Below are 21,940 nucleotides of genomic sequence, written 5' to 3' on the forward strand. Positions count from 1 at the left end.
TTGGGAGCTGCAGCCCCGTGAGCCCCAGCTGGGGAACTGCAGCAGAGCTGGGGCATCCTTCCATGGGTGAGGGAGGAATTCCTCTCTTCCCGATGATTTGGGAGCTGCAGACCCGTGAGACCCAGCTGGGGAACTGCAGCAGAGCTGGGGCACTGTTCCATGGGCAGGAGGAATTCCCAGTTCCATTGCAGCAGAGCTGGGGCGCTGTTCCATGGGTGAGGATGAATTCCCAGTTCCATTGCAGCAGAGCTGGGGCGCTGTTCCATGGGCAGGATGAATTCCTCTCTTCCCAGGAGAGCTCAGCCTGCTGGCTCAGGCGTTGAAGGTAGAAGGGAGGGAGCAGGAAGGCAGAAATCCCGGCCAGAGCCCCAGTTTGAGTTTCATCACCTCTCTGGGGTGACAGGAGCCTGTCCCTTTAGGATCAGCCAGAATGACTCAGATATTCCCATCTGGAAGCAGGACTGGGACTGAGCCTCACACATTAACAACATTTCCTGCAGGATCCTTCTCCAAGCTCCAACAGTGTTCCTCTCCCTGTCTCTGAACAAGTCAAAGCATTGCTATAATTTATTAAAAAAAATACTGCAAGTTGAGCCAAGAGGATCAACGTAAACCCTTGAGCTCATTTAGTTCAGTTCCAGTGTTTAGGAAAACTCAGCTTATCCAGATTTCTCCCAATCACCCCTCGGAGGCAGTGAGTCAGGAGGAGCTGGATTGGAAAACAGCAAAGGTTCCATCCACCCTTGGGGCTTCCAGGGAGCTGCAGCTTCTCCAGTTTAAGTCACTCCAAAGGATTTTTCCACAGCTTTGGATGTTCAGTTTTCCCTGGGTCGGGGCTGTCCCTGGGCTGGCCCCAGGGCTGTCTGCTGAGCAAACAGGCAAAGCAGAGCCTGCTCTGCCCCAGGGCCCCGGGGGCTGACAACAAAGAGCTTTGTTGTTATTCCACGCTGGGCTCCATCTGCCCTCTCCTCCTGACCCGCTGGAAGCAAGAGAGACAATTTGGGGTAAATCTGGGAGCCTTTGATTCCACAGCACTCGGGTTGTGAGCTGCAATTAAAGTGAGTTAATTGTGGAGCAGCTCCTGCCCCGGGGTTGGTGCACAAAGGTTTCTCAAATCGCCTCCAGCAGGTCAGGGAGGGAATCAGGGAAGGACAAAGCAAAAATGAGGATTTGTTTCCCAGCAGCGATTACTGAGGTAGGTTTGCAGCCAGCAGTGTTTCCCTGTGCTGGATCCATCCCCACAGAAGATGCTCCACAAGATCTCCAGCACCATCCTTGACTTCTGCCTCCAGTGCATCCCAAGGGAGCCTTTCCACACAAAAAAAGCCCAAACTGAGAATTCCCTGCCACGAATCTGCAGAAGGGGATGGAAACAACCACAGCAGAGGCAGATCTGAACTGGGGATCCTCTCTCCTCCTCAAGGACTGCCCTGGGCTTCCAGCTGCCACATCCTCCTTGTCCCCATCTGGGGGCAGCTCCTGCCTCAGTTTCTCCCACCCATCTCTGAATTCTTGCTCAGCACAGAGAATCCTCCCCAAACCAGCCCTGGCATCACCAGGAAGGTGGGGCACCCTTGAATTAACTCCCCTGGTCCCTCTGGCCTCAGCTGCTGGGGTTTGTAAACAGGCTCAGCTCTGGCTGCAGGGACGGGCTCTACATTCCTGCTTGGGGCACAAATTCAGCATTCCTGTGATAATTTCCTTTTTAAATAGATTAGGAACAGGCAATCTCAGCTTTTGTACATGACTCTAAAAAATAAATGGCTGAATATTATCTAGATAACTGCTTTTAAAACCCATCTCTTCCTACAGAAATTGTAAACCAGTAGAAAATTTAAATAGTCTTTTGTAAAAAAGCAAGGACGGTACAAGTTATAAAAAAATCACTCTTCCCTGCCTCTCTCTTCCCCCCACCCTGTGGAAAACCGAGCCTGGGCCGCTCTGGGAAGAGCTGGTGATCCTCGGAGGAGCTTCCTTTAACTCCGGTGGCATTTCCAGGGTCACCAGCTGGCAGGAATGTCCCCTGCAGGGAGGTGCACGGAGGGAGGGATTCCTTCAGCCATCACAGGTTCCCTCAAGTCTCATCAGAACAACTCCCAGCGCCACCCCACACCGACACCGAGATGTGGGGGCCGAGCCCACGGAAGGAGGGACACAGGGAGGGGGAGAGAGGAGGAAGGGGGGAGATTGTTTTCCACAGAGAATCAGAAATTCAGCAGTCGTGTCCGACGAGGAACAGTTCTCAAATAAATAATTACCTCCAGAGAGGTTCAGAGCACGCAACCAGCTTTACACTCAGTGGTTCAAGTCCCGCGCGGGGAGGCCGAGGATGACTCCGGGCTGAGGAAGGTCAGGCGCTGGTGCCGTCCTCCTCGATGACGCGGTTCATGCTGGTGCCGTGCGTGATGTGTGTCATGGGGTTGCTGCTGAGGTCCCTGACGCTGCTGTGCCGCGACTGCTCGTTGAGCCGGTGGCAGCTGCTGTGCCGCGAGTGGTCGGTGAGCCGCGACATGCTGCCGTGAGGGAGCCGCTCCTCCACGCCCCTGTAGCTGCAGGGGGTGTACCTGATTTGGGGGAAACACAGAGTGATCATCAGAGATGTGGAAAATGTGTATTGATTGGCTTTTGGCAAATATTCAAATGAATATGGTATGTGTTGTGTTAGAAAGTTATGGTGTATTAATTCTCTTAAGTACTGTGAGTGGTCGGTGAGCCGCGACATGCTGCTGTGAGGGAGCTGCTCCTCCACGCCCCTGTAGCTGCAGGGAGTGTACCTGATGGAGGGAAGCACAGGGGCATCATCAGAGATGTGGAAAATGTGTATTGATTGGCTTTTGGCAAATATTCAAATGAATATTATGTGTATTATGTTAGAAAGTAAAGCTGTATTAATTCTCTTAAGCAGTGTGAGTGGTCGGTCAGTCACGACATGCTGCCGTGAGGGTGTTGCCCGATTGATAAATGACACAAAACTCGGATAAGTTTTGTGGGTGCTTTATTAAGGGCCCGGGGAACTGGGGGACTCACGTCCCAAAGTCCGAGCCCCCAAATTCACGTATGGGTGCTTCCCTCTTATACATGCGATTCACAACAAAGTTTCCAAGAAACAGTTCCCTGTTCCCCTTGCCTAGTCTCTAAGGAACAGTCCTCCGTTCCCCTTGCCTGGTCACAGACCCCTTGTGATACATTCCTTGGTTCACAAACAAGATCACGAATCCTCTGCTTATCTTATTCTCAGAGCATTGTACGCTGCCTACAGACAGGCTGGCATTCTTACTTTCTTGCACTAGTTTAATTATTTATTAAATCTCTAAGACTACCTGCTAGGTAACACACAAAACCCAACACACACTTTCAACGGCTACAAAACTACTTTTTAACAAACCAGTTCACACACAACTCACTATAATTAAATATTTTGCTAAATTTCATTTCTTTTCCAACAAGGGAGCTGCTCCTCCACGCCCCTGTAGCTGCAGGGAGTGTGCCTGATTTAGAAAATTGGAGAAACACAGGGGGTGATCATCAGCCATGTGAAAAATGCATGGATTTTATGATTGGCTTCTCACAAATATTCAAATGAGTATTAGATGTGTTCTGTTAGAAAGTTATGGTGTATTAATTCTCTTAAGCAGCGTGAGTGGTCGGTCAGCCGCGACATGCTGCCGTGAGGGAGCCGCTCCTCCACGCCCCTGTAGCTGCAGGGAGTGTGCCCGATTTAGGGGAAACACAGAGTGATCATCAGTGATCATCATACACATGTGAAAAATGTGTATTTCATGATTGGCTTTTTGCAAATATTCAAATGAATATTATGTGCGTTGTGTTGTGTTAAAAAGTAATGCTGGATTAATTCTCTTAAGCAGTGTGGTAAATATAGTTTTAAGTTATAAAAAATGTTAAAATAGAAACTGTAAGAGCCGAAATGAGGCATGTGGGACTCCAGGGGCTCTCCACAATGCAGTTTGTTGTATCTAAGGCGTTACAGCAGCCCAGGGTGGTGGGTGACAGAGCTGTGCCCACAGCTGTGCTCCAGCTGCAGGCAGGCCTGGAGACCCTTTGGGTTTGGTCACAGTGCACTATAGACTTTTCTTTGCTGAGCATCTTAATACAGTAGAGCCAATCTATACCTGAACTGTTGTCTATAGCCTATTATAACTTCTATAATTACCATATTCATGTTACTATTCTCCAATCACTAAAAGTCAGTACATCACAGTTTAAGCTAGAAGTTGTTTTTCAGTTTTCTTGCAGTGGAAAATTCTGAGACCTTTTTTCTACTTGCAACATTTGCTGCCTTGTTTGCCTGTGCTCTCTTTCTGCTTGATAAAAACCTCTTCTTGTTTGAGGTGGGTTTATCCTTTGCTCTAAGCCATAAAAACCCCTTCTAACCAACACACCCTTTGTCTCCTTGGTTAGCCAGTGAGACTCAGCAATTCTTTTCTTCTATATCAAAACTTGCCTCCATCTCTATTCCTTCATCAGACTCCACATTTAAAAATCTTTCTGCTAAGCACACGGATCTGTGAGACTTTCTTGTCAAACTTTCATCCTTCCCAACAAGAAACGACGACGCTATGTAATGTAGCAGCTCCCTGCAGTTGGCCAGGGCTCCATGGAGGGCCGAGGCTTAAGGACAGGAATTGCTGGGTCATGATGAAATAGCAAAACGAGCTCCTGTTTTCCGCCTTTCGCACCCCAGCTTATCTCTGTAACCCCATAGGTCACTTTCCCTTAACCCCTGCTATTGGGCAAGTTTGGATCCCTTTATACCCTATAAAAAGGGGCTGGTTTAGCCCATTCTGGTTACAAGAGCCGTCGCTGGAACCCTTCACTGACCCCTCAATAAAACCATCGCTGTGGAACCCCAGGATGATTTTCTTCTCCCCTCTCGAGGCTGCTTCCCCTCTAGCCCACAGGCCCCTGAGCAAGCAAAGAGCTGGAATCCCAAGAGAGCTGATAATCACTGAAGAGCTGAAACCCACTGGGCTTGCTGAGGTGGCCATGGCTACGAGCGGCCTGGGTACCCAAACACTCTGTCCCCGGGAGGGACTCAGCTCTCCGGCCGTGCTGCCTGCTCGGGGGCAAGATCACACCACCAGGCAGTCGGGTCTAATGTCAGATACTTTTTTTAAAGAAAGGACTCGCAGCAGATAGCAGCCACAAGACGCCTAAATCTTTCAGAGATAAAGAATTTATTATCAGAAGAAACGAACTTCTTCCCACCTCGAAGGTGTTGTTGGGATTCAGAGGAAGAAGCTGAGGATGACCAGACAGAATCCTGTGTTTGAATGGAATTGATGCATCATGTATGAGATGTATGAATATGCAACAGGCTGTTGTTTTTAAGGGTTAATCCTCTGTTAATGTGTGTCCTTTTTCAGGCTTATTTTGCCCAGAAAAGGTACCCCGACGTCCTTAACTCTTTGTCTCTATTGTCTCATATTGCCCTAATTCAAATTGTCTAAATTATTACTACTCTAATTGTATTACTATTTTTATGACCATTTTATTACTATTAAACTTTTAAAAACAAGCGATTGGCGTTTTTCACGCTGAGCTGCTGCAGGAATGTGAACAGAGCTCAAGCGAGGAGAGCCATTCCCTGCCATTCCCTGCGCAGCTCCCACAGCCCCGGCAAAGCGTTCCAGCTCCTCACAATGGTCTCACCCCAGGCTGGCTGGGATTGGTAATTAGGGGAGTGAAACGCTCGGTGATTAATTACCCTGGAAACCTTAGCTCCACCTCGGCTCAAACCCGTGCCCTTGTTTACATCGGCAGGGCAGGAATACTGACGGACACAAAACCGCCTGACACACGGACAAAGCGGCCGGGAAAGTGCTGAGCTGACCTTGGGGCAGCTCTGTTTTCCCACAGAGCGCTCCCGTGCAGGAAAACCAGCGCTGGACTCAGCCCTGCGGTGTAATTAATTCACCAAGACCAGCACACACTCCGAAAACATCAGGGCATTTTTTTCTCTTTCCAGTCCAGACACTGACACGGAGAGGAGATTGACCAAAACACCCAATTTTAGCAGAATTGTGGCCACGTGTCTGGCTGGAAGGGGCCTCTCCGGTCCCAGGATTTGCCCAGAGAGGCTGTGGACTCCCCACATCTGGAATTGCCTGAGGACAGGCTGGACAGGTCTTGGAGCAACCTGGGACAGTGGAACGTGTCCCAGGGAGGTGGAATGAGCAGATCTCTGAAATCCCTTCCCAAAGCATCCGTAATGCCCCGAATTTTTGGAGGACCTATCCTGCATTGCAAGGTAAGTGTGTATTCTATTTACCATCTGTTACAGTTGGGGCAGTTATCTTCTGTTAATTGGGCAGTTTATCTCTTCCACAACCAATCCTCCCTCCAGGGGATCTCTTCTGTCAATGAGCCATTAATTATTAATTATCTTCTGTTCATGGGCCAGGGAATGTCCCTGCGTGGCTGATAAGATTCCATCATCCCATGGGGAGATGCTCCGCCCAGGGGGAGGAGCCAAACGTTCCTACCTGGATACAATCTGAGATTCTGGGTCACCACCCAGAGAGTGGAGCCAAGCGTTCCTGCCTGGATACAATCTGAGGGTTGGGACACCAGGGCAGCCTTTTGCACTGCATTCCCAGAGGATCAGCCTTCTCCACTGCATTCCCAGAGGAAGACCAGGCCATTTTCACCACCCCTGGACCTTCAGAGGAGAACTCCCCCCCTGTGCAGGATCCCTGCTCCAGCAGAACCACAGCTGGCACTGCAGGAGGGCTGAGCCACCATGGAATGGGACTGTGCCACCAACTCCCTGACCCACAGGGTGTCAGGGCATGTTCTGACTCTGACAGTGGTTTGTTTTCTTTTTTTGTACCATTGCATTTGTATTTTTAATTTTCCTAGTAAAGAACTGTTACTGCTATTCCCCTATCTTTGCCTGAGAGCCACTTAATTTCAAAATTATAAAAATTTGGAGGGAGAGGGCTTACATTTTCCATTTCCTACCTGGATATAATCTGAGATTTGAAACACCACAGGCAGCTTTTTGCATTGGATTCCCAGAGGAAGACCAGGCCCATCTACACCACCCCTGGACCTTCAGAGCAGAGCTCCACCCTTGTGCAGGATCCCTGCTCCACCAGAACCACGGCTGGCACTGCAGGCGGGCTGAGCCACCATGGAATGGGACTGCTGCCACCACCCTGTGTCACCATCGTATTTTCTGAAAAATCCCTTCGCCAGGGTTTCCTCTCCTGGGAAGCTGAGAAATCTCAGAGAAAATGAAAACAATAATTATCTGATTTGCTTCTCCTGTGTTTTGCTGCTTTGGAATGTGGTTGGACATTGTTTATCCAACAGGTCAGTGTTTGATTGGTTTCGTGTGAATTGTTTTTACTTAATGACCAATCACAGTCAGGCTGTGTCAAGACTCTGGAGAGTTTTTAGTTGGTATCTTGTTAAGCCTTCTGTAAGTATCCTTTCTCTATTCTTTAGTATAGTTCCAGTATAGCATAATATGATATAATATAATATAATTGATATAATATAATATTTCTTCTAAGAACATGGAGTCAGATTCATCTTTCCTCCCCACAACAGGGGACCCTGAAAATACCACACACCCTGACCCATAGTGTGTCAGGTTGTGTTCTGACTCTGTCAGTGTTGTTTTGTATTACTGCATTGTTTGGTTGTTCAGGTTTTTTTTTAATTTTCCCAGTAAAGAGCTGTTATTCCTGCTCCCATATCTCTGCCTGAGAGCCCCTTAATTTCAAAATTATAACAATTTGTGGGGAGCTGTCCTAGGGTGACATTATGATGCTTGTACCCCCATTTGTGTGTTCTGTTTATGCTGGATATCATGTTCTGTGCCTTCAAGACTGGCTCTGAAGAGTGAAAGTTTTGTTTTGGTTTCTCATCAGCCGCTCCCCCACGGCTGGTGGGACATACAGACAGGGCAGTGCACAGTGCTGCTTTTGCTTTTTGCTTGGCTTTTTGCGCTGCTCTTGCTCCTCTTTGCTCCTGCTTTTTGCTTCTGCTCATTAGTTAGTTTAGCTAAGCAGTCAGAATTTTTCCCTGGTCTGTTTTTCCTTTCCCTTTTTGGAATCCCTCGAGCCTGCTCCAGACTGGAACCTGGGAAACACCGAGAGTTTGCACCTTGGGCTGCAGCAGCTGCCCCAGAACGGGAGGGACTGATAACAGAGCGACCACCCCCAGAGAGACTTTGTGAATTTGTCATCTTTTTCAGAGTGGTGACAGAGTGGCATCACCTGGTATTGTTCATTCTGTGTGCTGGGCGTGCTGTGCCTGTTAAATAAACAGGTTCTTTCCACTTCTCTCCGAGGAATCCTTCCTTGATTGGGGGAGGAGCTCTGTGGGTTTGCTTTCTGGAGGAGCCTCCTTGTGGAGGTTTTCTCCCAAATTTGCCCTAAACCATGTGAAATACCAAGCTGTGTTTGGTGTCAGGTAGATACAGGCAATGTGTGTATTTGTAATTGTGGTATGTGTGGAAACCGACCCTGGGACAGTTATAAAGATGAATTCTAATAGTAACTGAGGAAAATAAAGCATGGAAGAGGCCTTTGAACCTATCCTTTGTTTGCAATTAACCTTTATAAGTCTAAAGTTGATTTAGGAGCATTTGAATTAAAGCTTTGAGGATGTTGCTTTTTGACAGGAACTTTCTGCTTGTAGCTAAGCCTCAAAGAGTTTTGCAATAATAACCTTGTGAAGTATAATTTTAGAATATTGCTTGTAGTAAGGATCTTTGAAACTCTAGCTTTAGAATATATAAAAAGGAAACATGCTTATCTCAGGCCTTAACAAAACAGAGAAAAGCAGCTTGAGAAAGGAAGATGAACATCAACTCAAGGATTTATAGTTTGGACCAAGGGAAGCTGGACATCACTGTTATGAGATTTACAGTCCTTGAAATTAAAAGGTGGAACCACATCTGGAAAGCTGGACCTCACCAGATAGCATGCTCCTTCTTTCTTTTGGAAACCTGACCACTAACACCTGGGACACTCCTTTTGGGATACATCCTGAGAAAAACTAAATCACAATCTTGTATAGAATTGTGATGTAAAAATTTGGAATAGAAACTGCTGAGAAAGCTTATGAACATATAAATATTATAACTATTTATATAATATATAAATATATTTTATATACATATTTATAATATTTATATAGAGACCTGTATTTATATAATAAATACCTATAAATACCTGTACGCCTCAGCTATGGGTGTGCAGTTGGAGGGAAAACTTCCCCCACTGTACCCAGAGCTGCATTGCTCATCCTTTACCATATTAATTAATAAATTAATTACTCCTCGAATATTGGCCTGGTGAAGCTTCTCATTAATAGCAACCAGGACAGGAGGGGTTTTCCATTTCCCATCTCAGGGGAGGCTCCTGCCTCCCTCAGCAGCCCCCTCTGCTCAAACTGTTATGAGTACAAAAATTGTCCATTTTTTAAAGGTTGCAGAGTTCACAAGTTAAACCAATTGCTGCCAAGCTGGAGTTCTGACTATTTCTTGTTAATAATTTCATGTTGTAATCCCCTGCTGTTAATGGTTAATTACCTGTTGTTGATGGTTAGCAATCCCCCTTTGTGGAGCATCCCCCTGCTGCCCCCGGAAGGTGGGACTGTGAGGAGGGGGTGACATCGGGGCTGGCATGCAAATGAGGAAACCCCTCCCCAAACCTAGCAGGAAAAACCCCTAAAAACAACGAGCCAACACGGAATTAAGGTATGCAAGTGATGCCTAGACGTGAGGAATGTTATGAGTAGAAAAGCTGCCAATTTTTAAAAAAAAGTTGCAGAGTTCACAGGTTGGGCCAGTTGCTGCCAGGGTGGAGTTCTGTTTGTTGTTGTAATCACTTGTCGTTTTCGTTAACTACCTGTTGTTGATGGTTAAGAATTCCCCCTTTTGTCCTGCTGCTTCCTGGAGGATGGCAAAGAAGAGGGGACATCGGGGTTGGCATGCAAATGACATCAGAGCTGGCATGCAATGGGAGAAACCTCTAACCAAACCTAGCCAAAAACCCCTAAAAACAACGAGCCAACACGGAATTGACAGATCAAAGTGATGTCCAGACGTGAGGAACAGAATCCAGTGTCTGCTAAGACCCTTTTTACCCCTCATCCTAACCTAAAAGGATGTCAGCTAGAAAGAGGACCCCAAATGTCAAACCAAAAAAGGGGAATCTCCTGATGCTCTGGTGACGAGGGAACCCCCAGCTCTGCCTGCAGACCAGCAGACACAGCTGCACTCTTCCTTCTCCCCCTCCGTGCCACTCCTGGGAGCAGCGGCGCTGATTTTTACTAAAACCATTAAAAAGGAGAAAGATCTCCTGCCTCTTTACTTCACAGAGGACCTCGAATGTCAAACTGAAAAAGAGGAATCTCCTGATGCTCTCATGAGGACGGAACCCCCAGCTCAGCCCACAGACCAGCGGACAGAGCTGCACACTTCCTCCTCCTCCCTGCCACTCCTGGGAGCAGCAGCGGCGTGAGACCCATCGGTTCTTCCCACCCGAGCTGATCACTTTTAATAAGAGCATTAAAAAGGAGAAAGGTCTCCTGCCCTATTTCACTCTTCTGTGCCACTCCTGGGAGCAGCGGCGGCGTGAGCGCGACCTGTCACTTCTCCCACCTGAGCTGATTCTTACTAAAAGCATTCAGAAGGAGAAAGGTCTCCTGCCCTGTTCATTTCACAGAGGACCTCGAATGTCAAACTGAAAAAGGGGAATCTCCAGATGCTCTCGTGAGGACGGAACCCCCAGCTCTGCCCGCAGACCAGCAGACACAGCTGCACTCTTCCTCCTCCTCCTCAGCGCCACTCCGGGGAGCAGCGGTGCCGTGAGCGCGACCCATCAGCTCTCCCCACCCGAGCTGATCACTTTTCCTAAAACCATTAAAAAGGAGAAGCATCCCCGGCCCTGTTCGTTCAGCCCGTACCGTCCGTCCCGCGAGCGGTGCAGGCTGCCGTGGTAGCTGCTGACTTTGCTGTGCACGCTGCCGGCCTTGCTCCTCTGCTCGTCCAGCACGGCCAGCTGCGTGGACGAGGCGTGCGTGGAGGTGCCCTGCGTGGAGGTGCCCCGCGACTTGCGGATGATGGGCGTGTTGGGGTCCCGCAGCAGCGACTGCGCGAAGTCCGGCTCCTGCAGCACCTGGCGGCTCTCGTTGACGACCCTGAGCGGAGCAATTAGCGGTAATTAGCGCGGGGTGAAAGCGATCACGGCGTTGGCTTGGCCAACAAGAGCATCATTGACATGATAATGTCCCCGTGTGGTTGTTTTAGCCCCCTGTGTGGTTGTTTTAGCCTATTTGAATCCTTGAAGGATGGACCAAAAGTCATCTAAGGATGGAGGAGTCACCAAAAACTTTCTGCTTTAAAACATCTTAAAGGACACTATATCCCAATATACCCTATAAAAATATATTTTTAATAGTAATATAAATATTATTTAAAATTTTAAATAATAATACAAAATATTATAAGACTTATAAATTTTATATTTTAATAATTTTATATCTAAATAATTTTTATAATTAATAATAATTTATAATATTTATAGTATTTATAAATTTTATTTATATATAATAATATGATGAAATTCTCAATATTTATTAGAAATTTTATATTCCTAATATATATATATATATATATTCCTAATATATATATTCCTAATTATATTTTATATATATATATATATATATAATATTCCTGATATATTCCTAATATTTATTAGGAATTTCTGCTCTTTTGTCTGTGCCCTGAAATATTTTCCAGTCTGCAAATCAGAAATATTTATTAGGAAAGCACCTACCCGCAGCTACTACAAAATCATAGATTGTCTCTAAATCATTGCCAACCTTAATCTAAATTAATGTCAGCCTTACAGAAGCCACAAGAAATTCTTGTTGTCACTTTATCAAGCTGCTCTTCAGCACCAATGCATCAGGAAGATTAAAATTAGAGACAAATGCCTTCAACTGCAGCCACGGTGAGAGGAATCTGAATTTAATTCCAATTTAAAGCTCTGATTCAGCTGGCTAGGTGCACATTTATAAATAAAAAGCTTCCATTCCACCTAAACACCATGAAGTGTTTATTCGACACTTAATTCTTAAAAACATTTTGAAGATGGACAAATGTAGGTTTGATTCCGGGAACAAATATTTAGGGAGAAATAAGGAATTTTTTGTCCTTCCTGTCTCCATTCTGAATTGTGACTTTTCTATCCATTCCTGCCTTTGTGTGTGTGAAAACCCAGCCCGGGGCAGCAAGGGAAGGTTCATCTGTAAAAAACCCGTGCTCACTCCTTTTTCCTGCGCCCGTGGAAGAAGCTGGCCCACTCAAAGCAGGTCTTCTTGCTCCCAACCCAGAACACCGAGGGGATGCCAACCACCAAGGCCATCAGGTACTTCATGAGGAACAGGATCAGGTCTGGACGGCTCATCTGGGTGACCTGGGCAGAGAAAAAGAGAGAAAAGGAAAGTTCTGCCACCCATCCTGGCTCACCACGGGGTGTGAACACACTGAAATCATCGTGAGGCGGCCGGGGCTCCTTTGTTCCTGCTCCGCGGAGCACGAGCAGAGCTCGGCAGGGCCCGGAGCTGCCCCCACGACAAAGGAAGGGCTCGGCTGCTGCGAGGTCCTGGCCTTTATTTGTATCTCTGCTCTTTTGTCCGTGCCCTGAATGATCCTGGAATGTTTTCTAGTCTGCAAATCAGAGAGAGTCGTTGCTTTGATGGGATGAACCCACGCAGGACCAGGTGCTGCTCTTGGGAAAAATGCCAGTGGAGCTTCATGGATGGTCAGCACTGAGCCTTTGCTCCTTGCAGGGTTTCCTGATTCCTTCCCTTGGGAATTCAAGGCTCTGGCCAGGTTCTTATCAACCTGTGTTCTTGTTCTTATCAACCCAGCCAAACGTTCTCTCTTCAGGCAGAAAACCCTCACAAAATCAAATTTTCCAGATATTTTCATGGCCAAAGGGTTGGTTTGGAGAAGACAAAGATTTTCCTTCCAGGAAGGTCTGTAGGGTATCTGCAGAACAAACACCAGGAGCTTTCTGGAACTGATAACCTGGCCCAAAAACTGAACCTTCAGGGAGAGAGAACTTCCAGAGGAGGCCTGGGAGGGGCCACCAAGATGGGGAGGGAAGGAACCAACTCATGGTGGGGAGAAGTCTTCTGTGGGCATCTGTGTGGTCACCGTGGAATTCCAACAATTCCAGCAACTGGGAGAGCTGGGATCCAGGCTGGGAGAGCTGGGGGTGCTCACCTGGAGAGGAGAAGGATCCAGGGAGAGCTCAGAGCCCCTTCCAGGGCCTAAAGGGGCTCCAGGAGAGCTGGAGAGGGACTGGGGACAAGGGATGGAGGGACAGGACACAGGGAATGGCTGCACACTGCCAGAGGGCAGGGATGGACGGGATATTGGGAAGGGATTGTTCCCTGGGAGGGTGGGGAGGGGCTGGGCTGGAATTCCCAGAGAAGCTGTGGCTGCCCCTGGATCCCTGGAGCGCCCAAGGCCAGGCTGGACAGGGCTTGGAGCAGCCTGGGATTTCTGGAAGGTGTCCCTGCCCATGTCAGGGAGTGGAACAGGACAAGCTCTAAGGTCCCTCCAACCCAACCCATTCTGTCCTGTTCTATTCATCTCATGGAACCTGGATTCTCCTCCCAGTCCTCCCTGGCTTGCTTTGGTCTTTACTGCAAAAACCATTTTTGATTTGTGCAATCCTTCACATCCACCATCATTTCTGTCCCATTCTCTTCACCCTCAGACTCTTCACATGAATTTTCCAGTCATTCTCATACTGTCGCAGACATTTCTCCACAGAAATCCTTTCTTTCAGATTTCTGTGTCTTCGGGAGGCCAGAGGCTCCAGCAGACAAGGTAAACAATTATTATCAGCTGCTGGGGAATGCAACAGGAACACCTTGATTGGCTCATTTTCTATGTTTATAATTAAGAGCCAATCACCAGTGCAAGCTAGGGGACTGAGTCCTTGAACACAACTTTGTTGTAGATTTTTTTCTATCTATTCTTAGCTAGCCTAGCTGCTCTGCAAACCTCTCTCTATATTCTTTTTAGTATAACTATAACGTATTATATCATATATTAATAAATCAAGCCTTCTGATTCAAGAAACAAGATTCACCGTCTCTCTCTCACCAGCTGCGCCCACTCAGGCCTGGTAATATCACACTGTCCAAACTCTTTCAAATACCAACTCTTCCCCTTGGTTCTGCTTCTGCTTCAAGGTACAGCAAGGAAGGGAATGCTGGAGAAGCTGGAGGGAGGTGAGAGCACAAAGGATGGCAGGATGATGCAGAATGAAGCCAAACAGATCCTGTGAGGGCTGGAATGGATTTCCCAGAGAAGCTGTGGCTGCCCCTGGATCCCGGCAGTGTCCAAGGCCAGGCTGGACGGGGTTTGGAGACACCTGGGATGGTGGGATGGGTCCAGGTTGGATCTGGATGAGTTTTGGTCCCTTCCCAAACCATTCTGTGATTCCGTGATCCCCAACACCCCCTGGCCCCTAAATTACTCAGCCTTTAACAAGAGGTTCCCTGCTTTTTGTCACAGCTGAGGGAGATTTCCAAACCCCTCGAATTTTCCTACACCTTGAGAATTTTTATTTTCTCGGGAGATGAGGGCAAGAGAAAACACAGAGGACAAACAGCAGAATTATCCTGATCCCAACAGGAATGAACTCAGTGCACAGTGGGATAAGAAAGGCCCAAGGACTGGCAGGAAGGTTTAATTGTGGTTGTTTAATTGGGGCGAGGTGCCCAAGAAATCTCCCCATTGCTTTGGGACGGATGGTGACCGTGCTGGAAAAGACACCAGACCTCAGGAAGTGACTGAGCAGCCCAATTACAAATTCAAAGTTTTTTCCCCCAAAAACATAAATTCAAAGTCAAACCATGCCCTGTGCCAGGGGGGTTTGCCAGAAATAGGCTCCCACCTATATTGCAATTTAAATTAATAGTAATAATGACAATAATAATGATAATAATGACAATAATAATGAAAATAATAACGGCAATGATAATGATAATATTCCAATTAATGCTGAGGGGCAACACAGGTTTAACCCAGCAAATCCAGGTTTAATATTTTGTATTATTGCACATTTTTAGTCCTGTCAGCTATTTTCCTATATGGAAAACGGGAGTGCAGAAATGTCACGAGCATAATTAGAAATGTCACAAGTGTCCAGTCTGTGACAGAGGGTGACAATCAGAGCTGCCCTCTGATCCTACAGGCTTGTATTGATGTGGAACCTCCCAGAACAACACACAGAGCCAGTTTTCCCCCCAAATTATAAATTCAAAGTTTTTCCCCCCAGAATATAACTTCAAAGTCAAATCATGCCCTGTGTCGGGGGGATTTGCCAGAATCCCACCCTGTGATATCCCAGGTAATGCTGAGGGGCAGCACAGGTGTAACCCAGCACATCCGGGTTTGATATTTTGTATTATTGCACATTTTTAGTCCTGTCACCAGTGGAGATGGGAAACGGGAGTGCAGAAATGCCATGAGCATAATTAGAAATGTCACGAGCATAATTAATTAGAAATGTCATGAGCACGTGTCCAGTCTGTGACAGAGGGTGACAATCAGAGCTCCCCTCTGATCCTGCGGCTTGTATTGATGTGGAACACAGGTACAACCTCCAGAACAACACACAGAGCCAGTTTTTACCCAAAAATATAAATTAAAAGTCAAATCATACCCTGTGCCAGGAGGATTTGCCAGAAATAAGCTCCCACCTTGTGATATTCCAATTAATAATGATAATGATAATAATAATATTCCAATTAATGCTGAGGGACAGCACAGCTTCCACTGGTTTCACCCAGCACATCCAGGTTTAACATTTTAATAATATTTTGTATTATTGCACATTTTTAGTCCTGTCACCACTGGAGATGGAAAACAGGAGTGCAGAAATGCCATGAGCATAATTAAAAATATCATGAGCATAATTAGGAGATGATCCTGGATTTTTCCATCCACCTCTGCCCCAGGGATGCTGAAGGGTCTTGGGCACCACTGGACCCTCCCACAGAATTTTGTAGCCAAATTGTGAAATTACCCAGAATTCAACAATATTAACTATTACCCAATTAAAAATTACCCAGCAAAACAAAGGTCTCAAAAATCCACTATATTATATTATATTATATTATATTATATTATATTATATTATATTATATTATATTATATTATATTATATTATATTATATTATATTATATTATATTATATTATATTATATTATATTATATTATATTATATTATATTATATTTGCATTATATTGCATTATATTGCATTATATAATATATAACATATAACATATATTATATATAATATATCATATAATATCATATATCATATCATAAAATATCATAATTGCATTATATTGCATTATATAACATATAATATATAACATATAACATACAATATACAATATATAAAATATAAAATATATAATATTATATATTATATATTATATATTATATATTATATATTATATATTATATATTATATATTATATATTATATATTACATATTATTATTTCATCACTACCTCCTTTGGCACTGAGTGGAATAAATGGCGAAATTCATAATTTCTTAGTGAAGGTGACATTCATTCATTTTTATGTTTAATTATTTATATTTCTATTTAATGTCCATGGGGTTAAATCTCCCCAGGCAAAACCTCTGGCCTGAAGGGAACTGAGTTTTGAATTTTTCATCAAGAACAAACCACCAGCTCTGCTCACTGCATTAATTCCACCAGGATATTACAATAAATCACTCAACAGCCGAATCTCCTGGCTCAGCGTGCTCCTGCTGAGTGCTACAAATAAATCCAAATGAAAAAATGGAAATAAACCCATCCAACAAATCCTCCAGGTGAGAGGGAGCTCGTCCTGCTCTTTGGCAAAGAGAGTTATTAAACGTCATCCCACACTTTTCTGCAAATTAACGCCCAATAAATTCACATGAATGCTGAGTGACTGCACCCGTTGGAACAAAATTCACCTGCAGACACCAGGCATTTATAATAATTAACAATATTTATAATAATTAACAGCAGAAAAATGAAATTTGGAATTATTCTTTAAGGTTTATTGGGCTAAAAATCAGGTGTTTGAGCCCAAAGGCACTGAGACAGAAACCAGTTTTAAAATCAGCAAAATTGGGCAAAAATTCACATTAATGCTGAGTGACTGCACCTGTTTGGAACAATGTTCACCTGCAGGCACCGGGTATTTATAATAATTCACAACATTTATGATAATTAACATTGGAAAAATGAAATTACTCTTTAAGGTTTATTTGGTGTTTGAGCCCAAAGGCGCTGGGACACCTCCAACCCCAAAACACTGGGACAGAAACCAGATTTAAAAACACCAAAATTGGGCAAAAATTCACATTAATGCAGAGTGACTGCACCTGTTGGAAACAAAATTCATCTGCAGACACCAGGTATTTATAATAATTAACAATATTTATAATAACTAACACTGGAAAAGTGAAATTTGAAATTATTCTTTAACATTTATTGGGCTAAAAATCAGATATTTGAGCCCAAAGGCGCTGGGACAGAGACCAGTTTTAAAAACAGCAAAACTGGGCAAAAACTTACTCGTGTTCATTGCCGAAATGTAAATTTTTTTACTGTCCAGCTATTTAGGAAGAGCGAAAAATACAAATGAATTCACCACACATGAAATTATGAATTTTCCTGGAATATCCAAATTCCACAAGCCAACTCAGCCTAAATGCAAAATATTTAAATATTTCCCAAAAGTATCTCTGATCATCATCTGCTCTGGTATAATTATATATTAGATATAAACAATATATTATTCATATAAATTATAAATAAATCAGAAATTTTCCCAGAGAAAAGAGAATTCTGGTGGCGATTTTGTGTTTTCCTCCAGCCCTGATCCCATTCCTGGGAATGTAAAAGGGATTTGTGCACTCCAGGAACAGGAGAATTAGAAAATCTCATGGATTTTCAGAATTTTTGGGTTAAAAAAGACCTGAAAGCTTCATCCAGTTCCAGCCATGACATCTCCCACCATCCCGGGCTGCTCCCAGCAACGCTGCACAGTTCCAGGGATGGAGAAGCCACGAATTCTTTGGGAATTCCATTTTCTGAGAATTCCATTCTTTCTTTGGGAATTCCATTCTTTGGGAATTCCATTCTTTCTTTGGGAATTCCATTTTTTGGGAATTCCATTTTCTGGGAATTCCATTCTTTTGGAATTCCATTTTTTGATAATTCCATTCTTTGGGAATTCCATTCTTTGGGAACTCCATTCTTTCTTTGGGAATTCCATTCTTTGGGAATTCCATTTTTTGATAATTCCATTCTTTGGGAATTCCATTCTTTGGGAACTCCATTCTTTCTTTGGGAATTCCATTTTTTGGGAATTCCATTCTCTGGGAATTCCATTCTCTCTTTGGGAATTCCATTCTCTGGGAATGCCATTCTTTCTTTGGGAATTCGATTCTCTGGGAATTCCATTTTTTGAGAATTCCATTCTTTCTTTGGGAATTCCATTCTTTGGGAATTCCATTCTTTCTTTGGGAATTCCATTTTTTGGGAATTCCATTCTCTGGGAATTCCATTCTTTGGGAATTCCATTTTTTGATAATTCCATTTTTTGGGAATTCCATTCTTTGGGAACTCCATTCTTTCTTTGGGAATTCCATTCTTTGGGAATTCCATTTTTTGAGAATTCCATTCTTTCTTTGGGAATTCCATTCTTTCTTTGGGAATTCGATTCTCTGGGAATTCCATTTTTTGAGAATTCCATTCTTTCTTTGGGAATTCGATTCTCTGGGAATTCCATTCTTTGGGAATTCCATTCTTTCTTTGGGAATTCCATTTTTTGGGAATTCCATTCTCTGGGAATTCCATTCTTTGGGAATTCCATTCTTTGATAATTCAATTTTTTGGGAATTCCATTCTTTGGGAATTCCATTTTTTGATAATTCCATTCTTTGGGAATTCCATTCTTTGGGAATTCCATTCTTTGTTTGGGAATTCCATTCTTTGGGAATTCCAATTTTTGATAATTCCATTCTTTGGGAATTCCATTCTTTGGGAACTCCATTCTTTCTTTGAGAATTCCATTCTCTGGGAATTCCATTCTCTCTTTGGGAATTCCATTCTTTGGGAACTCCATTCTTTCTTTGGGAATTCCATTCTCTGGGAATTCCATTCTTTGGGAATTCCATTCTTTCTTTGGGAATTCAATTTTTTGGGAATTCCATTCTTTCTTTTAGGAATTCCATTCTCTGGGAATTCCATTCTCTCTTTGGGAATTCCATTCTCTGGGAATGCCATTGTTTTGGAATTCCATTCTCTGGGAATTCCATTATTTGGGAATTCCATTCTTTCTCTGGGCATTCCATTCTTTCTTTTAGGAGTTCCATTCTCTGGGAATTCCATTCTTTAGGAATTCCACTCTTTGGGAATTCCACTCTTTGGGAATTTCATTTTTTAGGAATTCCATGTTTTAGGAATTCCATTTTTGGGAATTCCATTCCAGGGAAGGATTTCCCTGCGGATCTGGGCTCTGAGGAAAAGAAGGAAATGCGGGATTTGGGTCGAGGGCCCCGCGCTGGAGCTGCTCAGGCACATCCAGGAGCTCTCACCCAGCAGCTTCCGTCAGATGCAGAGATCACAAATTAAATAAATTCGTTTCTGCACCCGTTCCTTCCCTCCCATCCGCTGTGCCCCTGCAGGGAAGCTTTTCCCTCAGTGAATCCGGGAATCCTCAGCAAATGTGGAATTTGATGGGTCCCAAGGAGGAAATCGTGAATCTGAGTCCATGTTCTTAGAAGGCTAATTTATTATTTTATGGTATTATATGATATTAATCATATCATATCATATCATATATATTAATTATATATATTATATTGTATTATACCGTATTATATATTATATATTATATATTATATATTATATAACATATATTATATATTATATATTATATATTATACATCATATATTATATATTACATATTATGATATGTTATTATATTATATATTATATGTATTAAATATATTAATTATATATATTATACAAATATTGTATTATAATATAATATAATATAATATAATATAATATAATATAATATAATATAATATTATATTATATTATATTATATTATATTATATTATATTATATTATATTATTTTGTATTACATCATATTATGTTACATTATGTTATATTAAATTATATTAATTATATATATTATATTATATTATGCTATATTATGTTATACTATATTATATTGTATTTATCATATTACATTATATATAGTATATTATATGATGATATAATATATCATATTGTGTTATGTTATATTATATATTAATTATATAGTATATTGCATTATATTATTATATATATTTAATCACATAATATAATATAATATAATATAATATAATGTAATGTAATGTAATGTAATGTAATGTAATATAATATAATATAATATAATATAATATTACATGACATGACATGACATGACATGACATGACATGACATGACATGATATATAGAGGAAGGACACAGACAGAAAGCTGCAAATAACGATAATCAACCCCCCCCGACTCGTTGACACAGCCCGACTGTGATTGGCCGTTGAATGAAACCAATCCACCTGCTGCAATAACCAATCTCCCAGCGCATTGCAAAGCAGCAAACACACGAGAAGCCAGTGAGAAAATCTCGTTTTCGTTTTTCCCTCAGGTTTCCCAGGAGCAGAGCCCTGGGCAAAGGGGAATTTTCGGGAAATGTGACGGCGACAAGGGAACGCTGTTCCCTCGTGGGTGGGCAGGTGCTCAGAAAAAGGTTAAAAACACCAATTTCCACCTTTCTCCAGGGAAAAGCAGCGTGCTCCGCGGGCACGCTGCTCATTTCAATATTTATCTAACAATTCCTGAATATTTTCCCCTCCTGCCCCCAAATGATCAATCACAGTTCATTAATTTGAATTTCATTGCTTTTTTCCTGACGGGGACCCGCGGCCTCTTCCCACGTGTGTGAAAATACAAATGAATGAGCACGGGGTGTGTGTGGGGAAAAGCCTACACAGCCCCTGTGCCCTCCTCTGGGGCAAAAACTGCAATTATTTGGTATTTCCCTCAGGATAAATGCAATGAAATTCAAATTAACCCCGGCTCTTGGTGAAAATGGGAAAGATTTCAGAATTGTTTCCATCACTGTCGTTGCTCTGAGATCCAGGAGTACACTCACAATTTATTTTCCAGTCAACATTTGTCACTGTAAAGTAAATTATAGTTATTAAAATCTTGCTTGTTTTGCTTAAAAAGCAATGAAATTCAAATTAACCCACGCTTGCGCTGAAAATGGGAAAGAGCAAAGAGAACCCAATCCAGTGGCCTTGATTTCAGAATTGTTTCCATCACTGCCATTGCTCTGACAAACTCATAATTTTTTTTGCAGTTAACATGGTAGGATTTGTCACTGGAAATTATTATTATAATTATTAAAATCTTGCTTGTTTTGCTTAAAAAGCAATGAAATTCAAATTAACCCATGCTCTTGTTGAAAATGGGAAGGATTTCAGGATTGTTTCCATCACTGCCATTGCTCTGAGATCCAGGATTACACTCACAGTTTGTTTTCTAGTCAACGTGGTAAGATTTGTCACTGTAAATTAAATTATTGTTATTATTATTATTATTATTACTAAAATCTTGTTTCATTTCTTAAATTGCAATGAAATTCAAATTAACCCCTGCTCTTGTTGAAAATGGGAAGGATTTCAGGATTGTTTCCATCACTGCCATTGCTCTGACAAACTCACAATTTGTTTTCCAGTAAATGTGGTAAGATTTGTCACTGTAAAGTAAATTATTATTATTAAAATCTTGCTTGTTTT

General features: G+C 43.1%; 1 protein-coding gene across 1 annotated transcript in view; it reads right to left on the bottom strand.

Annotated features, from left to right (window-relative positions):
- Positions 1 to 1,828: 1,828 nt before the first annotated feature.
- FZD3 (frizzled class receptor 3) overlaps positions 1,829 to 21,940 on the bottom strand; it is an 80,600-nt gene continuing 60,488 nt past the window's right edge. Inside the window, exons 5-7 of the mRNA XM_059469259.1 lie at positions 12,310 to 12,458; positions 10,945 to 11,178; positions 1,829 to 2,564 (exon numbers count right to left, since the gene is read on the bottom strand). Of these exons, the coding sequence (XP_059325242.1) occupies positions 2,351 to 2,564; positions 10,945 to 11,178; positions 12,310 to 12,458 (597 nt within the window). The 3' untranslated portion in view covers positions 1,829 to 2,350. The remainder of the gene's footprint in view (positions 2,565 to 10,944; positions 11,179 to 12,309; positions 12,459 to 21,940) is intronic.

This window comes from Ammospiza nelsoni, chromosome 3 (genome assembly GCF_027579445.1).
Source record: "Ammospiza nelsoni isolate bAmmNel1 chromosome 3, bAmmNel1.pri, whole genome shotgun sequence".
In the NCBI taxonomy this organism is placed as follows: domain Eukaryota; kingdom Metazoa; phylum Chordata; class Aves; order Passeriformes; family Passerellidae; genus Ammospiza; species Ammospiza nelsoni.